Raw genomic sequence first — 25,005 nt, forward strand, 5'->3', positions numbered from 1 at the left:
AGATGCAGGGTTAAATTGTTTATTTGAGCTTTTTCTAGCTTCTTAAAGTGTGCCTGTAGTGCTATGAACTTCCCTCTCAGTACTGCTTTTGCTGTGTCCCATAAATTTTGAGTTGTTGTATGTTCATTATCATTCATTTCTAGGAATTTTTTTATTTCTTCTTTGATCTCATTGTTAATCCATTCGTTATTTAACAACCTGCTATTTAGTTTCCATGTGTTTGAGAATTTTTGAGCTTTTCTGTTGTGGTTGATTTCTAGTTTCATGTCATTGTGTTCAGAGAAAGTGCTTGATATGATTTCAATCTTCTTAAATTTGTTGAGACCACTTTTGTGCCCTATCATGTGGTCTATCCTAGAGAATGTACCATGAGCACTTGAAAAGAATGTATATTCTCCTGCTTTAGGGTGAAAGGTTCTGAAGATATCTATTAAATTGAGTTGATCTAGTGTGTTCTTTAAGTCTGCTGTTTCTTTGTTAATTTTCTTTCTTGAGAATCTATCTAGTGATGTTAGTGGGGTATTGATATCCCCTACTATTATAGTACTGCTGTTGTTCTTGTCCTTTATATCCATCAAAGTCTGCTTTATATATTTAAGTGCTCCTATATTAGGTGCATGGATATTTATAATGGTTATATCTTCCTGTTGGATTGCTCCCTTTATCATTATGTAATGACCTTCTTTATCTCTTACTATATCCTTTGTTTTAAAGTCCATTTTGTCTGATATAAGTATTGCTACCCCCGCTTTTTTTTCATTTCCATTTGCCTGAAATGTTTTTTTCCATCCTTTTACTTTCAGTCTATGTGCATCTTTTGATTTAAGGTGTGTCTCTTGTAGACAGCATATGTATGGGTCCTGTTTTCTTATCTATGTAGCTACCCTATGTCTTTTGATTGGATTATTTAATCCATTTATATTTAAGGTTATTATTGATATGTAGTTGCTTATTGCCATTTTATTCTTTTTTTATTTTATTTATTCATTTTTTAGAGAGGAGAGAGAGAGGGAGAGAGAGAGACAGAAAGGAAGAGAGAGGAGAGAGAGACAGAGAGAAGGGAGGAGGAGCTGGAAGCATCAACTCCCATATGTGCCTTGACCAGGCAAGCCCAGGGTTTCGAACCGGTGACCTCAGCATTTCCAGGTCGACGCTTTATCCACTGCGCCACCACAGGTCAGGTGCCATTTTATTCTTTAAAGCTGTATTCCTCTTTTGCCATATTTTTTTCTCACTTTGGTCTGTTTACAACAGGCCCGTTAACATTTCCTGCAGCATTGGTTTGGTTGTAATGAATTCCTTGAGGTTTTTTTTGTCTGGGAAGCTTTTCATTTCTCCTTCAATTTTAAATGATAGCCTTGCTGGATAAAGTAGTCTTGGTTGTAGGTTCTTGTTCTGCATTACTTTGAATATTTCTTGCCATTCCCTCTGGCCTCAAGTGTTTCTGTTGAGAAGTCTGATATCATCCTTATGGGGGCTCCTTTGTAGGTGATAGCCTTTTTTTCTCTAGCAGCTTTTAATGTTTTCTCTTTATCACTTAGCTTTGTTATTTTAATTATGATGTGTCTTGGTATAGGTTTCTTTGAGTTTCTCTTTAATGGAGTTCTCTGTGCTTCTTGAACTTGTGAGAGTTTCTCCTGCATTAATTTAGGGAAGTTTTTAGCTATGATATGATTGAACAAATTTTGTATCCCTTGTTCTTTCTCTTCTTCTTCAGGAACCCCTATGATATGGATTTTATTTCTTTTCATGTTATCACAGAGCTCTCTAAGAGTTTTCTCAGACTTTTTGGGTCTCTTTTCTTTTTTCTGCTCTGCTTTCATGCCTTCATTCCACTTGTCCTCCAACTCACTGATTCAATCCTCAGCTCCATCCATCCTGTTTTTAATTCCTTCCATTGTGGTCTTCATTTCTGATATTGCATTTGTCATCTCCAACTGATTCTTTTTTTTTTTTTAATTTTCCGAAGCTGGAAATGGGGAGGCAGTCAGACAGACTGCCGCATGTGCCCGACTGGGATCCACCCAGCACACCCACCAGGGGGCGATGCTCTGCCCATCCGGGGCGTCGCTCTGTCGTGACCAGAGCCACTCTAGTGCCTGGGGCAGAGGCCAAGGAGCCATCCCCAGCGCCCGGGCCATCTTTTTGCTCCAATGGAGCCTCAGCTGCTGGAGGGGAAGAGAGAGACAGAGAGGAAGGAGGGGGGGGGTGGAGAAGCAGATGGGCGCTTGTCCTGTGTGCCCTGGCTGGGAATCGAACCTGGGACTTCTGCACGCCAGGCCGATGCTCTACCACTGAGCCAACCGGCAAGGGCCCTGACTGATTCTTTTTTAATATTTTAATATCCTTTTTTATACTTGCTATTTCTTTATTTAGGTGTTTGTAATGACCATCCATTGTTGTTCTAAGATCCCTAAGCATCCTTACGATCATTATTTTGAACTCCGCATCCAGAAGTTTGGTTATTTTCATATCACTCAGTTCATTTCCTGGATGTTTCTCTTGTGGTTTCATTTGGATTGCACTTCTCTGTCTTCTCATTATGTCTGAGTGTTTGGATCTTTTGTTTGTAGAGCTGGTTGTGTCTAGGCTTGGTGTTGTCTGCCTCCAGTTTTCAATTGTGTTATTTCTAAGTCTTTTTGGGTTGGCATCAGTTATTATTTGTAATCCACTTTTGGATTTGGGCCGCTTTGAAGTCTTAATTTGTTTGTTTTCTATTTTTATTTTATTTATTCATTTTTAGAGAGGAAAGAGCGAGGGAGAGAGGCAGAGAGAGAGAAGGGGGGAGGAGCTGGAAGCATCAACTCCCATATGTGCCTTGACCAGGCAAGCCCATGGTTTTGAACCGGTGACCTCAGCATTTCCAGGTCGACGCTTTATCCCCTGCACCACCACAGGTCAGGCTGTTTGTTTTCTTAACAGGTGATAGTCTAGTTTACTGATCTCCAGGCTTTTTTGAAACTGTATCCAGGAATGCGGTGGCTGTAACCTGAGACTGTGAAGGCCTCTTCTGCTAGTTACTCTCTCTTGGGGCAGGGTGTTTTCTCAGCTTCAGTAGGGGGATGTGTATCTTAGATCTTCATGGAGACCTGAGTTACTGCCCCTCAACCCCACTTCTTGTTTTCAGCTGTGTCTTGTTGCACTGATTGGAGCTGGAGAGATGTCTGGTGATCTGTGACCCGGAAGCACTTCAGTCTTTTGTTTTGTGGAAGGATCAGCCCCTCCTCCAGCTATGGCAGCCTCCAGCACTGGATTAGTCAGCTTCTCAGGTTGTTCCCTGCCTTCCTCTGCCCCTCACTGTATGTCTCTCTCTCTTCCCTTCTTTTTGGAAGACAAGCAGGCCCTTTCAACACACCTCGTTCCCTGGTCGCCAGGCAAGTGGCTGTGAGCAGTATTTTCTGCTCTTTTTGTGTAAGCAGGGGAGATTCAGGTGCTTCCTACCAGGTTTGTTGTGGCTTTTTCTTTGCTCCTTGGTTTTTGAGAGCTGTTCTTGTAGTCCAGAGTTTGTTTTTCATGCTTATTGTTCATAAATTAGTTTGTAATCCAGTTCAGTGGTGTGAGCTGGTAGTCTGTGCATCTGCCTACTCTGCTGCCATCTTCAGGTCCCCCTCAAGCACTTTCTTGAGATTAAACACTTTAATTTGATACCCACTATAACTTCATGGGTAGCTGTTTTTGCTACCAATTACAGAGAAAGCAACTATTGCAAATAGGTGTTAACTTGCGCAGATTTACACATCTGGTTAATTCAAAGGAAATGTTTGAAGAATATTTACATTAAAGGATAATATAATGAGAGTTGCAGTTTTAAAGATGGCTAATATCTATGTGGAAAATGGGTTGAATTAGTACAAGAGTAAGACTAGAGAGAAAGGTCTAGAACTTATTGCAGTACTATATACAAGGGGTGATATGGCTTGGAGTTGAGCAAGACAGTAGATAGAGTCAAAGTATAGATGAAGTAGACTAGACTTGATATTGACTGAAGAGGGCAGAGAGAGAGGGGTAAAAAATGACTTTCAGGTTTCTGATATTAGCAACTGAATAGATGAAGGGAGAACCAGCCTCAGAGATGGCCCCAATGACCATTGTCTTGTGGTATTTACACTATTGTGTAGTACCTCTCCACACTGAATCATGAGTAGCTTGTGTAAATAATATACTGCCAAAGATGTACCTTATGAGGCTGAGTCATGAAAGATATCACAAGACTTTCTCCTTGCTCTCTTTTGGAACACTTGCTCTGGAGGAAGTCAGGCACTATTATTGTGAGGACACTCAAGCAGTTCTGAAAAGTCTTATTGAGAAATTCATGTGTGGGGAAACTGAAGAGCCCTACCACTTGCCAGCCATATGAGTCAGGTATATTAGAAGGAGATCTTCCATCCCCATTTGAGCCTCAGATGACTGCTAACCTGGCCAACTTCTTGACTGCAAATTCATGAGACTTTCAGCCAGCCTCACCCAGCTAAACTAATCCCCAATTCCCAACTCACAGGAACTGTGAGGCAACACATGTTTATTCTAGCTTTAAGCCACCAGATTTTTTGGCAATTTGTTTCATAGCTTTAGATAACTAATTCAATATTAATGCCAGTTTTGGTTTTTTTGAAGGAGTGAAGAGTTTGGTTTGGGCATGTTTAGTTTAAGATGCCATCTAAGTGGAGATGGTGAGTGAACAGTTATACATAAAAGTCTGATGCTCAGAAGAAAGCAGGATGAAGAATTTAAATCTGAGAGTCCTTAGCATATGGGTGGTATTTAAGACCAAGAAAGAGTGTGAAGACACAGACAAGAAGAGAGCAAGAGAAGTTTCTGGGAAGAAGTGATTGCAGAGCAAAATGTTATATAACTAGGGATTGACCTAGAAAAAGAGCTGGGGTATAAACTGTGTGTGTGTGTGGGGGGGTAGCTCCAGGGCCTTCAAGAAATTAGTGTATAAATAAACTACTTGTGGATTGTGGTATCCATTTAAGGCTATTGCATTTCTAAGTGTCTCCTGGCTGAACAACAGAGTTCTCAGTACATACATATTCCCCTTCCAAAGGCCAACCTTAGTATGAAATTGCAACATAAATGTAAGCAAAATATTTCTGGTTAATAAAAGACACACATGCAACAAAGAGCCTGTTTTTCGGGTGAAAAATTAAAATGAGCAAAACAAAGGAATTGGTTATATATTCTGTGCCTCCTCAAGCCTTCTTTCACAAGCCAGGTGGTTCGAGAAATAGGTAGTCTGCCCAGCTGACTCTTTCAGTTCTCGCTGTGTGTCCTGGTTATGCCACTGTATCTTTATTACAAATAAAGCTTTGATATTTATATAGGGAATGATACATAAAAAGTGGCATAGAAAATACCTGGAAAGATTTCAGATATGAGTTAGATTGTAAGAATCAAATAAGAAAAACAGCGGTAGTAATCAGAAAAACCTCATGTATAGATATTTCCAGGTACTCTCTTCTATTAGATTAGCCCAAATGGCAAGGGTCTGTGTACACAATCCCTGTGTTCAGTAGAAAAGAGGATTATGTTTTCATCTCTGGCCATAGACGTGTGAAAAAGGATTAACTCAGCCACCTAACTTTTGAAATTTAATGGATATATTTATGGAAGAATATTAGAAGTGACTGGTCTAATTCAAAAATGCTAAACTTCCTTAACCTGGACTATGTTTTCAAAAAAAATCAAGATGTATTTAGCAAAGCAAGGAAAAATAAAATTCAGGCTGCTAGTTTGGCAGCTGGTCTGGATACAGTATTTTGCTCTGTTTACTCTGTCAGGAAGCCAGTTCCATTTGATTAAATTCTGAAATTAGAATGCATGCACTCTCGGAGCTACCAAGCAGCTTCATGCTTTTACCCATATGGAAAATGTGATTAAGGAAATAACTCGATGGTGAGAGCGTCAGAAGAGATCAATGCAACAGCTGTATTCAACTAGGCTCAATGGGCCAGACCTCTACTTTATTAAAATGTATGGCTTTAGCGTAGAAACTGTGTCCACATCACAGAACTGCCATATTGCTCTATGTTCAGGTCCAGGAAGGAGCCAAGTGAGACTCTCATCAAATGCCATGGCAGCAGCACAAGTGCAGATCCACTTGCACGCCACAAAGCTAAAATGTAGCCAAAAGGAGAGATAATTAAAGAATTTATATGCACAGCCTTCCCACATCAACATACCAGATTATTTTCAAAATTTCTGATATGTCCCAATTTGGCAAGTTTTGCAGAATTCCCCCACAACAGTCTTGATACTCTCTGTGGGATGGCAATATCCTTTGCCAGAAATCAAATAATTTATATGTGAAATATTGTCAGAGTCCAGATATAACCATGTAGCTCAAGCAAACAAAAACAAAAACAAACCGCATTATGTTCAGATATCCAGTTAATAGGGAGAAAGAGAGGATTTTATTGAAAAGTTCTTGGCCCATGTGATCGTTGAGTCTTCACTTTGGCCATACAGGCTTGCTAATAAGTTGAAAAACTGAAGTGGAATTGAGATGTCGTCACTGCACAGGAAGCACGGGAGCTGCAATGGGAACATGATCTAAGAGCTGCTAAACCAAAGGGTTGTCTGGGTAAGACTTCTTAGAATAGCAGTGCATTGATACGGAACACCATGTTCCAGGATCTACTCTTCAGGCTTCAGATGCCAAGGAGCTCAGATGTAAAGGCCCCCGAATGTGACCAGATTCCCTGGGACTGTTTCCTGCTAATCAAACACAATAAGCTAATACACGAAGCAGAATGCCAGTCACTATGGGACCTGGAATGCTCAGGAAAGCACTCTTTTCCTTAAGACATACTAGCTTAATGTTTTCTTGGTCAGCTTGGAGCCACAGCAAGATGGATCTCACTTGGCAGTTTCACCTGATTACCTACCAATTCGTGTCCTTACCCGGGGGCACACCCTTCCTTCAAAGGAGAAAACTTGGCAAATTCTTTCCCATTGGACTGGCATTTTTAGAAATACCACGTACACCAGGGGTCTCAAACTCGCAGCCCACGGGCCACATGTGGCCCGCCGAACAATTTTGTACTGATTTTTTTTTGTTTTCAACTGCAGTGAGAAAAGTGTTGCGTAACAGTTGCCTTTTGTAGACCTAGTGCGGCCCGCCGAACGGCTGTGATCTTGCTCTGCGGCCCACATGCTGAGTTGAGACCCCTGACCTACACTATACTTTCTGTGAACACAATGTTTGATAGCGTTTAGGACAAATAACTCAGCAGAGCTAATACAGTTGTTCTTTAGTCTACACAATACCTAGTGCCTGGCTATTACCCTATGTCTCCTCTATGATTGCAGTGCGCTTAATGACGTTTTGCGTAACAGACTGCATGCATGTGAGTAGCCTGTAAGATTGTATTGCATAACATTGAAAAACTCCTGTCACCTAGTAATGCCGTAGCCATTCTATCTTCGTGATTGTAGTAATGCTGTGATACTGAACTGCCAGTCTTATGAAAGCACACTCAATCATATATAGCACCTAATACTTCATAATGATAACAACCATGTTACTGATTTTTGTATTTACTATACTATATTTTAGTTTACTTTTTTAACCTAAAAGTTTGTTTTTTCTGTGAAACAACCATATGCCAGCAGTAGCCTCATCCATCTTGTGTTTATACTTGATTGCATCATTTTTTCTCATGTTTGATTTGATTTAATCTCATTATTTTGTACAGTAACATGCAGTGCAGGGCTGTAGCCTAAGGGCAACTGGCTATGCCATACAGCCTATGTGTGTAGTACATCATCTAGGTCTTTGATGTTCACACAATGATGAAATTGCCAACAATGAATTTCTCAGAATACAGTGTGTTCATAAAGTCATGGTGCACTTTTGACCAGTCATAGGAAAGCAACAAAAGATGATAGAAATGTGAAATCTACACCAAATAAAAGGAAAACCCTCCCAGTTTCTGTAGGACGATGGGGCAGCAATGTGCACATGCACAGATAATGACATTATACCGTGTATACAGCGGAGCAGCCCACGGCCATGCCAGTCGAGATGTGGACAGTACAGAGGAAAGTTCAATGTGTTCTGTGGCTCGCTAAATTCGAATCCGTGACCAAAGTGCAACTTGAATAACAAAGTGCCACCACATAGGAATAACATTACTCGGTGGGATAAGCAGTTGAAGGAAACCAGCAGTTTGGTGGTGAAACCCCGTTCTGGTAGGCCATCAGTGATGAGTCTGTAGAGGCTATACGGGATAGCTACCTAAGGAGCCCTAAAAAATTTGTGCGGGAGCCCACATTGAACTGCACTGAATAGGTATGAAACTGGGAATTTTCCTTTTATTTGGTGCAGATTTCACATTTCTATCGTCTTTTGTTGCTTTCCTGTGACCGGTCAAAAGTGCACCATGACTTTACGGACACACTGTATATCCCCATTGTTAAGCAGTGCATGACTGTATGTTGACTTACTAGAACAAAGGAAAAATTAGTTGATTTAAGTAGTTTAAAATATCAACATAACTTAGTATGATTAAAAAATAAAAGAGAAACAACCTTATTGAAATATTTTAGATTTAATTTTTATTTTTAAATTTATTTTAGAGAGAGAGGAAGGGAGAAACACTGATTTATTGTTCCATTTATTTATGTATTCACTAGTTGATTCTTCTATGTGTCCTGACCAGGGTTCGAACCTGCAACCTGGCCAGGGTCTGAAGTAAACCTTTAAACAGAACTTATTTTGCCTTACCATATTTAATTTTTTTATTTTTGAGAGAGAGAGGAAGGGTGAGACTGGGCTCGGGGGAAAGGGAGAAAGCAATAGAGAAGCATCAACTCATTGTTCCATGTAGTTGTGCACTGATTGCTTATTTTTTTTAAGTTAGAGGAGGGGAGATAAGACTCCTGCATGCACCCCGACTTGGATCCACCCACAACCTGTCTGGGGCCGATGCTCAAATCAACCAATGTATCCTCAGGGCCCGGGGCTGACACTGGAGCCAATTGAGCTACTGGCTGCGAGAGAAGAGGGAGAGAAGGGAGAAAGGGAAAAAAAGTAGATGGTTGCTTCTCTTGTGTGCCCTGACCTGGAATTGAACCTGGGATATCTGCACGCCAGGCCAACACTCTGTCTACTGAGCCAACCAGCCAGGGCCCATTGATTGCTTATGTGTGCTTTGAAAGGGGCTCGAACCAGTGACCTTGTGGTTGAACTGGGACCCTCAGAATTGAGCTAGCAAATCTGAGCTCAAACCTGCAACCTTGGTGCTCCTGGAGGACAGTTTATCCACTATGCCACTGGCCAGCACACCTTACCATAGACAACTAGATAATTTTAGACTCTTAAAGAGACTACAATTCCTGCCTTTGCCTTACTAGGAGAGACAGCCTATCTGTGAAGTGTATTCATTCATTTAACAGGCATTCATTAATATATATTCTTTGGATACTTAATAGGTATACATGAATATAACTTATTTTTTTAAGATTGTAAAAATTTATTTATTGATTTCTTTTAGAGAAAGGGAGAATAAGAAACATTGATTTGTTGTTCCACTTACTTATGCATTTATTGGTTGACACCTGTATAAGCCACAACTGGGGATGGGGGAATCAAAGCAATCAATCTTGTCATTATCAGGACACTCCAAGCAACTAAGGTACCTGCCAGGGCTATAAAAGTAAATTTAGACATGTCATTTTTCCCTCAGGGAGTTTCAGCGTAGTAGGAAAGACAAGAACTAGATTATACCTCCATCCCTTGAGCTAGGTATGCAGTCTCACCCCAAATACATGAGTGAGGAGGCTCTAATGAGGAAATACTGAGGTGCTGTTCTAGATGAAAGGTAGTCCTTTCATCTAGAGGTAGACAGATAACAGGTACTCACCACACTTTTCCAGGTCTGAGTCAAGATAGCCTTTTTTTTTTTTTAATCTGATTAAAATAGGTGTGTCCTTTGGTCAGATTATGGAAAGTCTTTAAGATCTGTTTATGAAGTGTGCAATATTTTAGGGTTGCATTGCTTCAGTTACCCTCAGGTCTTTGGAAAACTGAAGACAATGCTTTTTTCTCCTTTGACATAGACATGTATTATGAAGTAGATCTGCCTTCACCTAGTACAGTGCAATAATACAGCATTCCCTTTTTTTTTTTTTTAACATTATTTGTGTACTTAATAATCACGCCTACCTGTATTCATCAGGGGATGTTCCTAATGCCTTTCATTAGTAACAATGCCAGTCTTGACCCAGTGATTAGGGATATGTGGCTGCATGCTCACTCCCTCCTCCCACCCACTTGCCAAAGACACTGATGGGTACCAGTCATCTTGTTGAATAAAAATGGAGTTGAAGTCTATCAAACCATGAGTGAGGAAACCAACAAATTTGCCTACTTAATAACATTCTGAAAACTCACTAAATTTTCCCATACAAGGAAGATGCTAGAGTAAATAGGTGAACAGCTTCCTAATACAAAACTGTAAGACCAATTTCTAATTTTGGGACAACAGATTCTGATTAAGGAAGGGGCTGAATATGAACAATAAAATGAGAAACGTTAAGTGCAAAAATTCATTTGGAGCTTTTGGCAAAGAAAGAAATGTAAGCTGATTTAATAATTTGCAAGAGTAGCAAGGTTTAGGTTTTGTTTTTTGAGATGAAATTTTTTAGGTATTCTTAGAATCACTGGGCCAAAAGGGGGGAGATAAACCAGAGGAATAAATTGAAGCATTTCCTTTTTACTGACAGAAGTAAAGGTAAAGGAAATAATGGGAGTCAGAAAAGTAGGTAATTAGAAAGTTCAGTTACAAGTCTCAAAGTAGGAGAGTCTGCCTGGAAAGGGAGGTAAGACTTGCGGAAAGCAGAAAAATTTGGATCCATTGTTGGAATAAAGCACACAAAAGGTTTATAAAAGGACTGTTGATCTCAAGGAAGGGTGGTCCCATTACCTCTGCTTTGAGACTTAAGAAAAATAAAATCTACCTCCTTCCTGAACTAATGATTTTGGCCTCTTAGAACCATCCTAATTCAGCAATAGTAAAATTTCCCTTTGTGCTGGGCTATAGTTAACAGGACTCCACTGTGAAATAAAAACATATCCCTTTGAAAATAAGATTGCAGGCCCTGGCCTGTTGGCTCAATAGTAGAGCCTCCACCAGCTTATGGGCATCCTGGGCTCAATTTCCACCAAGGTACACAGGAAAAGCAACCATCTGCTTCTAAACCCCTCACCTCTTTTCTCTTTCTTTCTTCTCTCAGAGCCATAGGTAGATTGGTTCAAGCACATTAGGTTTTTTGATTGGTTCAAGCACATTGGATTGTGCTGAGGACCACTCCCTGGAGCTTTTCAGGTGCTAAAAATAGCTCCATTACAAAGCATTCACCCAAAACGGAAAGAAATAAGAAAGATAAATAAACACTGCTGTGCACTGCACATAGCTCAGTTGTTGGAGCCTCCTCCCCATTCGCCAAGGTTGCGGTTCCCGTTGGGGCACATACAAGAAACCAACCAATTTAATGCATAAATAAGGGAATCTATGGCCAAACCACCCTGAAGAGCACCGGATCTGGTCTGATCTCGGAAGCTAAGCAGGGTCGGGCCTGATTAGTACTTGGATGGGAGAATTCATAAATAAGGGAAACAACACATCTCTCTCTCTCTCGGGAAAAAAAAAAATCCATGAATGAAAACTAAATAAAGTCAGACGGACTACAGCGAGAATGCATTTTAGAAAGGCCTTGTTCACAAGGGGAGGGCGCGGGTTATTCCAGGAGGCCAGCACGCCTCTCAGGTGCGGATCGTACACGCGGGCCTCCGGTACGGCGAGAATCTCGGGGGCCGGCTCCGCCTCCGCCCGCCATGGCCTCTCCCGTCCACACCGCGCGCTGGGCTCCAGCCGACACCTGCTGCCCGGCAGCCCTCCGACCTGGCCACGAGGAAGCTGTCCCCAGACACCATCGCCAACGCTGCGACTGGCGGGATCCGGGCGCTGTGGAAAGGGTGGCAGGTCACCCCGCCGCCTTGATCGCCGGCGCACAGGCGCACATAGTTGAGAGCCATCTTCAAACACCGGCCGCGGTGGTTGCCCTACGTCCTTCGGTCAAAGTAGCCCCGCCCCCGCGGCTCCACGGGTCAGTCTAGCCCGCTTCGGACACCGACAACGACTACAACACAAGCCATGAGAGGGGCCTCAGCATTTAAGCAGCATTCTCCTCGCGAGCATGCGCAGCTGACGCCGACCGAGGCCGAGCGTGTTTGACGTTTACGTCGCTGACGCCCGGGAACGTAAGGACGTCAATTTCTGAGACTGCGCAGTGGGTGCGTCGGCGACGACCCTTCGGCCTTTTAAGGGAGGGGGCGACGCTGCGATGGGGGCGGCGGTGGCGGAAGCAGATCGAACTCTGTTTGTGGGCAACCTGGAAACTAAAGTGACAGAGGAGCTTCTTTTCGAGCTTTTCCACCAGGTGAGCGGCTTCGTCCTTCCTTTCCCTTTCATGCTCCACTTGCGCAGGGCCTGGCCCAATGGCTGTACCCGCGTGCAAGCGTGGTTGTCCTTCCGGGCGCCCTACAGGTGTGCCTTCGGGCTTGGAGGGCTAAGATGGGCGGTCCTCATTCCCAGATAAAGATGTGGGGGTCTTAAAGGATAGAATACATGTGGGTTCTCTCTTGAGCAGTTTCTTTTCTTTCTTTGTTTTCCTTTCACTTCTTTTCTTTCTATTGATTTGAGAGAGATAATGATTTGTTGTTCCACTTTTTCATGCATTCATTGGTTGATTCTTGTACGTGACCCAGGACACATCCCTCAACCTTGACCTATTGGGAGGCTCTAACTATCTGAGCTACCCAGGCAGGGCCTGTAATTTTTTTTGAATTAATTTTTAAATTAAAATTGACATCCAGTACTTAATGTATTAGTCACAGGTGTACAACATAGTGATCACACATTTATATAGAGCAGTTTTTCTGGTTTTTTGGGGGGAGATAGAGATAAACTGAGAGAGAGAAGCATCAACTCATAGTTGTGGCACTTTAGTTGTTCATTGATTGCTTCTCAGAGGTGCCTGGGGGTGGGGTAGGGGGGCCCTCCAGCCTATCCAGTAACCCCTTGCTCAAGCTGGCGACCTTGGGCTTCAAGCCAGTGACTTTGGGGCCATGTCTCTGATCCCACACTCAAGCCGGTGGCATCAGGGTTTCGAACATGGGTCCTCAGCGTCCTAGGCAGATGCTCTATCCATGTACCATCACTTGGTCAGGCAAGCAATGTTTTTTTTTTTTTTCTTCCTGTTTCTCCTTGTCTCCCCCTTGGATACTTTGTCTTTGGTTTGTCTGACAAGTTATGTTTCAGTTTCCTTGTCAATATTTTTCACTTAAGTTTCTTATTAAATTACAGTGTTAAGGTATTTAATATAGGCCCTAACCGGTTTGCTCAATGGATAGAGCCTCACTTACCATGCAGCGTCCTGTGTTCACTTCCTGTGAGGGCACACAAGAGAAGCGAACATCTGCTTCTCTTCCCTTGAACATCTGCTTCTCTCCCCCCTTTCTCTCCCCCTTTGCTCTCTATTCCCCTCAGGCACCCAGGGCTCAGCTTCAGCCCTGTGTTGATGGGTTGGTCTGAGCATGGGCTTCAGGCACTAAAAACAGCTTGATTGATTGAGCATGTGCCCCAGATAGGGTTGCCTGGTGGATCCTGGTCTCATCACTGTCTCCCTTCCTCTCACTTTAAATAAATAAGATATTTAAAATAGACTCACACTCGGTAGAAAAGTAACATTGTGGTGTTTCTGTAGTGAATCTATTAAAGTGAGTTAAAAATTACAAGTATCTTGTTTCCTCCAATTCCGTCCTCCAACGTTGGTAAATTAATCCATACCTTAGTGAATTTTTGGTCCAAGAAAACCACTCTTGATAAACATTAATTTCTGTGGAGGGGGAAAATAATGGGTGTTGGTCACCTCATTAAGGTCATAAAGTGCTGAGAAATGTAAATTCGATGATTTCGTTCTAGTTCCTTATGGGCTTCCTTCCCCCAAGTAAATTAATCTGATCTTCAGTTATATCTGTAGGATCTTTATTCTAATCTAGATGAAAATCCTTGTGTATCTGTTTGTTAGATTGCCTAATTATATTTTTTGTTTGTTTGATTTTAAACTTTGTAAAATTTGAGTCTTTTTCTGAATTTGCCTTATTTAAATTGTAAACTTTTCTTTTTTATCTTTAGGCTGGGCCAGTAATAAAAGTGAAAATTCCAAAAGATAAGGATGGTAAACCAAAGCAGTTTGCATTTGTGAATTTCAAACATGAAGTATCTGTTCCTTATGCAATGAATCTGCTTAATGGAATCAAACTTTTTGGAAAGCCCATTAAAATTCAGTTTAGATCAGGTAACTCACTATTCAGTGGTGTTATTTGGGGAGAGGGATTATTTGCTGCTTTGTTTTTTGTTTTTAATTTTATTCAGTATTAAAGAACCTTTCTTGGATGAAAATACTCTTAGCATTGTGAATAGTGAATAGTATCCCTGAAAATGGGTAACATTGACAACATGGATATCAAAAGTTGACATTTTAAAACTGAATTTGAAATTTCATTTTGGGTTAGTGAAAAGAACAGAAACTTTATTGTTAGAAAGACTTGGGTTTGGGTCCAGGCTCTGAAAGGAGCAAGAATACTTTTCCTGGCTGCTTTGTAATTTACTTTAGTAAGTTTTAATTCTTGATTTTGTGAGGATGAAACTTGGCATGCGTCCAGTCTTATAATTTAGTGTATCAGTATATTGTGAATAGAGTGGATATTTGTACATATTACCTTATTTGGGATTGTTTGTTTCAGATAATGTCTGTTGTTAGATAGACACTTAGAATTTTCACTCTGATGAAACTGTAAAGCAGTGTACTAAAATCTGAGGTTTTCTCCTGTCACCTATGTCTACCTTTCTGGAATTATTTGGGGTAGGGGAGATAAAATTTCAAATTAAATTTTCTGTCAAGAAATTCTCAAATTATTTTATTTTAGGGAGTAGCCATGCCTCACAGGATGGTAGTTTGTCATATTCCCAGCATCATGTTGGAAATGCAAGCCCTACCTCCACATCTCCTAGCAGGTAATATTTCTCACCTATTATTAAAGTAATTTATCAGGAATTTTCTTAAGTAGTGATCTCAGAATGCACAGTGAGTGTTTGTTCTTTTTTTAATGCTCCTACCTTTTTATTCTTCTGAAATGTTATTTGCTAAATTGAATTACAGTTATTTACATATCTATTCTACAGAGACTGTAGAGGTATGTATTACAACTATGCCTAAATACATGAAAATAAATGTTTGTATTTAGCATCCTTAAAATAGATACATATGTAACTATTTATGTTCATTTATGAAGAGATACCCACACCCACATATACATGTATATAACTGAAACAATTTCACAAAACATTACTTATCCTTATTATTTGCAATTATTCAATTTCCGTTTTCTTTTAATCTTTTAAAATTAAATTTGTTTATGACCACTAATGGCTACTTGCAATTTAAAAATATGTGGTAGTAAACGTGCTATTGGACTAAGGGTTCGTAGAATTTGATTCTGGGTCTGCCTGTACCAGTTGTGTAATCTTGACAAGTCTCATTTCTCTGGTCCTTCCTTGTAAGAAAAAAGTGAATTAAATTATTTCTAAAAGCTCTTCCAGCTTCTGAGGGTTGGAAAATGTGCCATATTTATTTTTACTTAAATAATTTTATTTGCTTTTGGGAGGCTGACATTTTACCAGGAGCAGTTTTTTTTCCTGGTATATCCATAGAAGTGTTTATCCGTCATAATGGGTTTCATTCAAGAAAGTTACAAATACCTGTCACGTGTCACATTTACCAAGTTCTTTGCATTTATGATGTCGTTTGTTCCTCATAGCAGTCTTGTGAGGTAGCGAGTATTATTGTCTCTCCTTTGTATGTGAAGAAAATGAGAATGGGAGGTTAAGTTTCTCTATCCTGAAGTTGCAGGCAGGTTCAAACCCAGGCAGTGTAATTAAGCTCAGCCACTGTGATGTGCTGCCTAGTGGAACTTAATGTCTAGGTGAAGACACATATGTATTCTGTATTACTTGTTTAATTTATATTGTTAGTTCTCTATTAAAGGAATAGAAAGTGCTTGGAGAAGTTTGTAACAAGGAGAGAGGATATAAATGGAAGAGGACCTGAAAGAGAACTATTCACCTGAGTCATGATGAATGAGAAATGGAGAGTAGTAGATGACACTGCCCAAGTAGACAGAAGCTAGGTGTCACAGGGCCTTTTCTATAGTCTGTGATTTGGATTTTGGGATTTTACCTTAAGAACTGTAGGGGAATATTGAACTGTTTTCTGTAGGGTAATAAGAGGAACAGTTTGTATTTTAGAGTTGTTTGGTTGCAATGGGAGAATGGATTGGAGGAGCAAAAGTGAAAATAGACCAATTAGGAAGCTATTGATAACAAGGTATTGGTATTAGTAACAAGATAGGGAGGTTATTGGTATGAGGTTGATGGTTAGGGTTAGGGTGGTGCCAGGAGCTGCAGAGAAGTGGGTGGATAAGAAGATACTGGAATGGAAGGGACACTGTAAGGATGCAGTAGTGTGAAAAAGGTACCCTCTTAGCACCCTTTTCTTGCCCTCTAAAATTGTGTTTAGATATTCCTCAACTCAGTTGGAATTCAAATTATCTGTACCCACTTTTATAGAAACTTCAAAGGTATTTTAGGTGGAGGAAACACCAGCTAAATCACCCTTAGAATTTCTTGGGAAAAAGATATTAAGTACTTTAGATTTAATCAAAGACTAGAGTGTATGTTATTTTTATACTCTTATTATAAGTAAAATTATATTTTTTTACCCCCTTATACAAATATGTAACTGATTTAAGGAAACTCAAAAAGATCTAAACTGTAAGACAAATCAGTTGGTGACTTGATTTCAAAGGCATGTTTTAAAATACTGTTACTGTAATTTATAATGTTTTCTAAGTGAGTTTTTCTGTAGAGCAGGTTATCTCTTCAGAAAGTGAAGAATAAAATACAAGTCCTTAAAACTCTATTTATGCTAAAACTCGATTTATGTTATAGAACTCTTTATTCCTTACTCCCCAAAACCTGTTTCTCTGTCCTGTCTCAGCATATGTCTACTTAATTGTTCAGGCTCAATGTCTACATTTTTAAAAAAGTCTATTCTGTTTCCCTCGTCTGTCGTATCTGATTGATCAGATCCTTTTCATTTTATTTGTTGTTTTTTTTTTGTTTTTTTTTTCATTTTAGTTTGCCATCTAGGCCCTTTGCACTGGACCAGGGATTGACAAGTTATTATTTATTTATCTATCCTTATTTTTGTTTTAATTTTAATTTATTTATGGTAGTTTTATTTAGATAATTAAATTTAACAGGGTGACATTAGTCAACTAGAGTACATAGATTTAGAGAAAACATCTTTACATCATTTGGACAGTCGATTATGTTGTGTGCCCATCACCCAAAGTCAAATTATCCTCCATCACCTTATATTTGTTTCTCTTTATGCCCCTCCCTCCCCCATCTATCCTTTTTTTGAAATTAAATTTAATGGATTACATTGGTCAATAAGAGTAGATAGGTTTCAGGTGAACATCTCTATAGCATTTGAACTGTTGATTGCATTGTGTGCCCATTATTATCCAAAGTCAGAACATTTTCTGTCACCATCTCTTTGTCCCTCTTTACTTCCCTCCCCCAGGTAACCACTTCACTTTTATCTATGTTCATGAGTCTCAGTTTTATATCCCATCTATGTGGGATATATAATATATTTGTCTCTCTTTACTCTCCTTCCCCCTACACCTTCTCCTTGGTAACCACTTCACTTTTGTCTATGTCCATGAGTCATTTTTATATTCCACCTATGTGTGAAATCATACTGTTCTTAGCTTTTTCTGATTTACTTATTTCACTTAGTATAATGTTCTCAAGGTCCAGCCATGTTGTCGTAAATGGCACTATATCATCATTTCTTATGGCCGAGTAGTTTCCATTGTATGTATATATATTATATATATATATACCACAATATATATAAATACACACACACACACACACACACACACACACACCACATCTTTATCCAATCCTCTGTTGAGGGACACTCTGGTTGTTCCCATGCCTTGGCCACCATGAATAATGCTACGAAGAACATGGGGGGTGCATGTGTCTTTGTGTTCCAATGTTTTTGAGTTTTTTGGGTGATACCCAGTATAGGGATTGCTGGGTCCTATAGTAATTCTATTCTTAACTTTTTGATGAACTACCATACTTTTTATTTTTTTTTTTTTTGCATTTTTCTGAAGCTGGAAACGGGGAGGCAGTCAGACAGACTCCCGCATGTGCCCGACCGGGATCCACCCAGCATGCCCACCAGGGGGCGATGCTGTGCCCATCTGGGGCGTCGCTCTGTTGCATCCAGAGCCATCCTAGTGCCTGAGGCAGAGGCCATAGAGCCATCCTCAGCGCCCGGCCATCTTTGCTCCAATGGAGCCTCAGCTGCGGGAGGGGAAGAGAGAGACAGAGAGGAAGGAGAGGGGGAGGGGTGGAGAAGCAGATGGGCACTTCTCCTGTGTGCCCTGGCTGGGAATCGAACCCAGGACTCCTGCACGCCAGGCCGATGCTCTACCACTGAGCCAACCGGACAGGGCTTGTTTTTCTCTTGTTTTTTTAGCATGTCATATAGTTTCTTACTCTGCTGTTGTAGTGCTACATAGATAAACAGAAGCAGAAGAGTGTGCAGTGTTCCAATAAAACTTTGTTTACAAAAAATTATTTGACCCACAGGGTATAGTTTGCTCACACCTCTACTAGTCATTTCCTCAGCTGGGATGTTCTTCTAGGTAACCTTGTTATTCAGCTCTTATTTCACTTGTCTGTTTAGAAAGGCTGTACCTGACCAGCCAAGCAGAAGTAGGAACCCCTGTCTCTCTCACCTCTGCTTACTCTTGAATCATTCAGTGTATCACTTAGAACTGTGTGAAGCTGTCTTACTGTCTAAATCTTTACCCCAGCTCCCTGAGAACAGATAACCTAATTTGTCCCTACCTTTGGGAGCTCTGTTTGCCTCATTAGTATTTAGTAAATTCTTGTTGAATAATTATATGTTGGTTTTCTTTTCTTTTCTTTTTTTTTTTTTTTGCAGGTATGAAAGGACAGTGGATAACATGACTCCATCAGCACAGATAATTCAGAGATCTTTCTCTTCTCCAGAAAATTTTCAGAGACAAGCAGTGGTAGGTTGATTCACTTTGAGTTGCTGGAAAAAAAAGAGATCATACCAAGCGTTCAGATAATTTTTTTTAATTTAATTTATTGGGGTGACACTGGTTAATAAAACTATATAAGTTCCAGGTATACAGTTCTATAACATATTGTCTGTGTCTGTATATTGTATTGTGTGTTCACCACCCCAACTCAAATCTCCTTCCATCACCATTTATCCCCTTTATATCCTCTTTATCTTAGTTTAACCCCTTTTTTCACCCAGTCCGCCAACCCCTCTCCCTTCTGACCACTGTCAGTCTGTTCTCTGTATCTATGAGTCTATTTCTATTTTGTTAGTTTATTTTGTTCATTAGATTTCACATATAAGTGAAATCATATGGTATTTTTCTTTTTCTGACTGGCTTGTTTCACTTAGCATAATACTCTCTAGGTCCATCTATGCAAGTTTCTTTTTATTTATAAAAACCTATGCTTTGGCATACAGTTTCTAACACAGGTAAGGTTCATATCTTCATCCTCACACCAGTATAATTGTTCCTGTGGTAAGAAATGGTATCCAAATAACAAAAATATTCCAATAAACTTTCTAAGGCAATTTGTTGAAAGGTTGAAATTATGTCTGTTGATTTGTTTCGCATGCATTATACTTTGGGTTACTATGTTGTAGCTTAGAAAATCTTCATCAGAAAATTCTTCAAATATGTCAACAGGTGATTTAGTTTTCAAATGTTTAGTCATTTTTTATTTCAAGGCAGATACATTATCTTTCTGTAATATACTGCTGCAAAACTTTTTGTCCTACTTTTTCCAGCTACTTTTTGGCAACACTACGTTTTGTGTTTTGTATAGATGATGGAATGTTCTAAGGCACTAGAATGTACTTCTAAGTGACCAGGAAAATCCTGAGAGAGTGTCTTCTAATATATTTTCATCAAGTTCTTCACAATCTGATACTGCATCCACGTTATTGGGAGGCAGTTCAACTAATTTGATGGTTTCTTGTTCTAATTTGTCAAAAAGTTTGTCATTTCCGAGTAGTTCTATATCTCTAACACTAAGAAGTTCTCTAGCAGCCATACTGCCCTGAAAACTGCAGAAGCAAAAAAACAACTATAAATTACTCAAGTACCTAAATATTGTCATTTTAAACATAGAACATTTCATGGGCCCCAAAGGGGGAACTGCATATTTTATAGTTTACCTTTTATAATAGGTATTATATGGACTTAAATATTATTGTGCTATCAACTAAAGGGATGTGTTAACAGTCTCACACACAAACCTGCCAAAAAAACCAAAAAAATATTATAACCAAAGGTTCCATGGAAAACAATGTAAACATTGGAACGCCATTTTACCCCAAAAGTTATTCATTTTTACGTTAAACACTTTTACAGGTTAGGCAATATTGAAACAAAATGCTTTTAAGAATTAGAAGGTATGTGTATTTAAAAGAATGCACATCTATTCACTATAACCATACTGTAAGAAATAAAAATTAAAATCCCCATGTAGGAACCACAGCAGTTAAAAATAACCATGTTTTGCTTATCTTCCTGGCAATTTATCTTTTCAATGTTTATAAAGTTTGAATTCTCTAGCTTACTTTTTAGGTACTTTGATTGTCTAATTCAAATAAGTCTTTCTAGCCTTACTGTACATACACTGTTTATGAGAGCTATAACCTATTTCAGCTGGAATTTACTTGCTATTCTATGAACTCATTCAGTGTTTTCCTGTTATTTTTGTTTGTGCAATTTCTTTCCTGGCCTACTTCCTTCCTTTTTTTTTTTTTTTTTTTTTGGTATATTTTGTATTTTTCTGAAGTGAGAAGTGGGGAGGCTGAGAGACAGACTCCCACACGTGCCCGACTGGGACCCACCCGGAAAGCCCATTAGGGAGCGATGCCCCATTGCAACTGGAGCCATTCTAGCACCTGAGGGGAGGCCATGGAGCTATCTCCTCAGTGCCCAAGCCAACTTTGCTCCAATGGAGCTTTGGCTGCGAGAGGGGAAGAGAGAGAGAGAGAGGAGAGGAGAAAGGATGGAAAAGTAAATGGATGCTTCTCCTGTGTGTCCTGACTGGGAATCAAACCCAGGACTTTCCACATGCCTGGCCAATGCTCTACCACTGAGCCAACTAGCCAGGGCCTTCCTTTCCTTACATATTTTTCTTTCATACTTTAAAAACTTTTTTTCATTGATTTGAGAAAGAGAGAGAGGGGAATGAGGCTAAAGAGAGAGAAGCATCAACTTGTTCCATTTAGTTGTACACTCATTGGTTGATTCTTGTATGTGCCTTCTCTGGGAATTGAACCTGTGCCTTTGGCATGCTGGAATGATGCTTTAGCACTGAATCACCTCATTGGTTGATTCTTGTATGTGCCTTCTCCGGGGATTGAACCTGTGCCTTTGGCATGCTGGAACGATGCTTTAGCACTGAATCACCTGGCCAGGACCTCCTTTCATAGTTTTGGTACTCAAATAACATGCCACCTTCATAAAGTCTTTCCTAAGATACTGAGCTTATGCTCTTTATTTGTTCATCACACAGTGAATCACATTATAGTCTTTTGTATGATTTCTCTTTTCTAAGTTGTATTCTTAAATGCAAGGCGTAGTGGTTATATATCAGAATCTTATAGATGTACATTGGAATGAATGAAACTTATATTGTACTACTTTTAATTATGTTTAATTTAAGATCCATCTAGGCAAGAGTAGTTTTGCTTTCTTGCCATTATCTAGAAATATTTACAGTTAACATTTCCTTCTTTTCCTCTTCCCTCAGATGAACAGTGTTTTGAGACAGATGTCATATGGTGGGAAGTTTGGCTCACCACATCTTGATCAGTCAGGATTTTCCCCATCCGTTCAATCACACAGTCATACTTTTAACCAGTCTTCAAGTTCCCAGTGGCGTCAAGATACACCAGCATCACAGCGCAAAGCCAGACAGGCATCTCATCCCTATATGGCAGACAGACATTACACCCGTGAGCAGCGCTACTCCGACCAAGGGTCTGACCATCATTACAGGGGAAACAGAGATGATTTCTTCCATGAAGACAGGAATCACGAGGGCTGGAGCCATGACTATGATAACAGAAGAGACAGTAGTAGAGCTGGAAAGTGGCATTCATCTCGGAACTAACAAGTATCAAAGGACATTGTTTTTACAGGGTCATCCTAGGCCCTTTTGACTAAGTTGGTGTGGGACTGTTTTGTTAAAACTGTACAGAGCAGCTTTACAGTTGCCACATTTCTTTATAAAGATTTTAAAACCTATAGCCACAGTATAATACAGAAATGAGAATTGAGGTTCCAAATTTTACATGAATAACCTTTCACCTCAGGGTTTCATGAAAAGGAAAGGGTTTTATGCAAAAGAAAGTGCCAGAATCCCTAATCGTTTTAGATAGTTGAGAAAGGACTGTATTATGTGGAGTGGTTGTATTATAAAGCAAATATTTTAATTATATGTGATACATTGTGTTGCAAGAACCTGCTTGTTAGTGAATTACATTTTTGTGTATATAACAGAAAACATTCAAGTTCATAGTCTAAAATGCAATAATATTTTGTTAATAAATATGAAAATATAATTTCAGTGATTCATTTTACTAACATTATTTGAGAAAGTTTATTGGTGAAGTTTGGGGATAAATCCTATTGTCTATCCTATTCATAGAGATTGTAAGCATAAGTCTTGCAACATGCTTTATGAGTTTTGCCCTAATGGGACATACAAATGTAAATCTGCACAGGCTATTTTGTTCTAAAATTTTAAGAATTTCCTCACTAAATCATGTTTGACCATATATGTCTGAAGTCATTCAAAAGTTAAGTATCTTTTTGTTTGAACATTTGAAAGAGTGTAGTCTTAAAAACATTCTGATTTAAAAATACTTAAATCTTGTTTAAAAAAAGTTTTATATACCAAGATAATGTTCCTCTTTCATCATAGAACTTGTTTATAAAAATTTATTCCTTGAAATATTTGGATCCTTTTTAATAACTACAGCATTTGGTACTATGTGAGTTTTTAATATGTTGAAACCATAAAAGAGGGTGTGTCTTTTTTGTGTCTTATTTTTTTTGTGAAACTATAGAGACATTTTACAGAAAAAGTTAGCAACATACTTTTATTCAGTGATTGCCTGGTATTAAGACTCAGTTTTTTAGAGCATCTTAAAATACACTTCTTTTGAGAGAGGAAGGGTGAGGGGAAGAAAGAGAGAGAGAGAAAGAAGAAGCATAAAGTAATTGTTCTACGTATTTGTGCATCTGTTGATTGCTTCTCCTATGTGCCCTGACCCAGGCTTGAACTGGCAACCTTCAGGTCTAGCTGGTGCCCTCAGGATCTTGAACTAGCGACCTCGGTGCTCTGGCACACCACTCTCCACTATGCCACAGGGCAGGGCTTAAAATATGCCTTTTGTACCATAATTGAACTTAATGTTTTAGTGTCAGATTTTCACTGACACATGGATTCTAGTTTCAAGCACCGTAAACTAATCCCCCTGATCTCAAGGAGTTACTGTACATTCAAGGTTTGTTCCTAAATGCATGACCTTTTTCTATGTCTAGGTAACTGGAGCTATCCAACTATACGGCATGGAGAGAATTAAGATCAAAAGTTTGTTTTCTTAAGTGGCTTAACAGAAGATTTCCAATGAGCCTGTTATTTTCAAGTATGCTATGTGAAATTTTCAGTAGCATTTGTGGATATTAACAAAGGTTAATACTGCTTTATTGTCACTTATATGTGGGTTAGAACCTTTCATGTTGATTCACATGTGTCCTGGTTCAGAATAATCTTAATGGCTTTTGGGGCACCCTTGTAAGGTTTCAATGGATTCTTTTTTTTTTTTTTTACAGAGACAGAGAAGGATAGATAGGAACAGACAGGAACAGAGAGAGATGAGAAGCATCAATCATTAGTTTTTCGTTGCGCATTGCGACACCTTAGTTGTTCATTGATTGCTTTCTCATATGTGCCTTGACCGTAGGCCTTCAGCAGACCGAGTAACCCCTTGCTTGAGCCAGCGACCTCGGGTCCAAGCTGGTGAATTTTTCTCAAACCAGATGAGCCCCCGCTCAAGCTGGCGATCTCGGGGTCTCGAACCTGGGTCTTCCGCATCCCAGTTCGCCGTTTTATCCACTGCACCACCGCCTGGTTAGGCCCAATGGATTCTTTTCACTTGAGTCTCACCTAGTTGAAAATAACCAAACTGTACTGTGTAAAGGGTTAGAACAGGATATCCTCAAAGAGTTGACTAGTTGGCCCTGGCTGGTTTAACTATAGTAAGTTGTTTTATAAAGATTTATTCTGGCCTGACCTGTGGTGGCGCAGTGGATAGAGTGTCGAACTGGAAATGCTGGGGTCGCCGGTTCGAGACCCTGGGCTTGCCTGGTTGGGGCACATGTGGGAGTTGATGTTTCCAGCTCCTCCCCCCTTTCTCTCTCTGTCTCTCCCTCTCCTCTCTAGAATGAATAAATTAAAAAAAATAAAAATAAAAGATTTATTCTGGGCCCTGGCTGGTTGGCTCAATGGTAGAGTGTTGGCCTGCCGTGCAGGAGTCCCGGGTTCGATTCCTGGCCAGGGCACACAGGAGAAGCGCCCATCTGCTTCTCCACCCCTCCTCCTCTCCTTCCTCTCTGTCTCTCTCTTCCCCTCTCGCAGCCAAGGCTCCATTAGAGCAAAGTTGGCCCGGGCGCTGAGGATGGCTCCATGGCCTCTGCCTCAGGCGCTAGAATGG

The 25,005-nt window shown here is 39.9% G+C and overlaps 1 protein-coding gene across 2 annotated transcripts; it reads left to right on the forward strand.

The window, feature by feature from the left end:
* Window positions 1–12,037: 12,037 nt before the first annotated feature.
* On the forward strand, window positions 12,038–23,062 carry RBM7 (RNA binding motif protein 7). 2 transcript variants are annotated; one of them, XM_066245125.1, is made up of 6 exons: window positions 12,038–12,444; window positions 14,202–14,364; window positions 14,996–15,083; window positions 19,162–19,252; window positions 22,035–22,415; window positions 22,452–23,062. In XM_066245125.1, the coding sequence occupies exons 1-5, from the start codon at window positions 12,349–12,351 to the stop codon at window positions 22,395–22,397; spliced, it is 801 nt and encodes a 266-aa protein (XP_066101222.1). In that variant the 5' UTR covers window positions 12,038–12,348; the 3' UTR covers window positions 22,398–22,415; window positions 22,452–23,062. The 2 variants fall into 2 exon arrangements, with proteins under 2 accessions (XP_066101222.1, XP_066101215.1); XM_066245118.1 differs by having other exon boundaries at window positions 12,039–12,444; window positions 22,035–23,062.
* Window positions 23,063–25,005: the final 1,943 nt, after the last annotated feature.

This window comes from Saccopteryx bilineata, chromosome 1, assembly GCF_036850765.1.
Source record: "Saccopteryx bilineata isolate mSacBil1 chromosome 1, mSacBil1_pri_phased_curated, whole genome shotgun sequence".
Taxonomy (NCBI): domain Eukaryota; kingdom Metazoa; phylum Chordata; class Mammalia; order Chiroptera; family Emballonuridae; genus Saccopteryx; species Saccopteryx bilineata.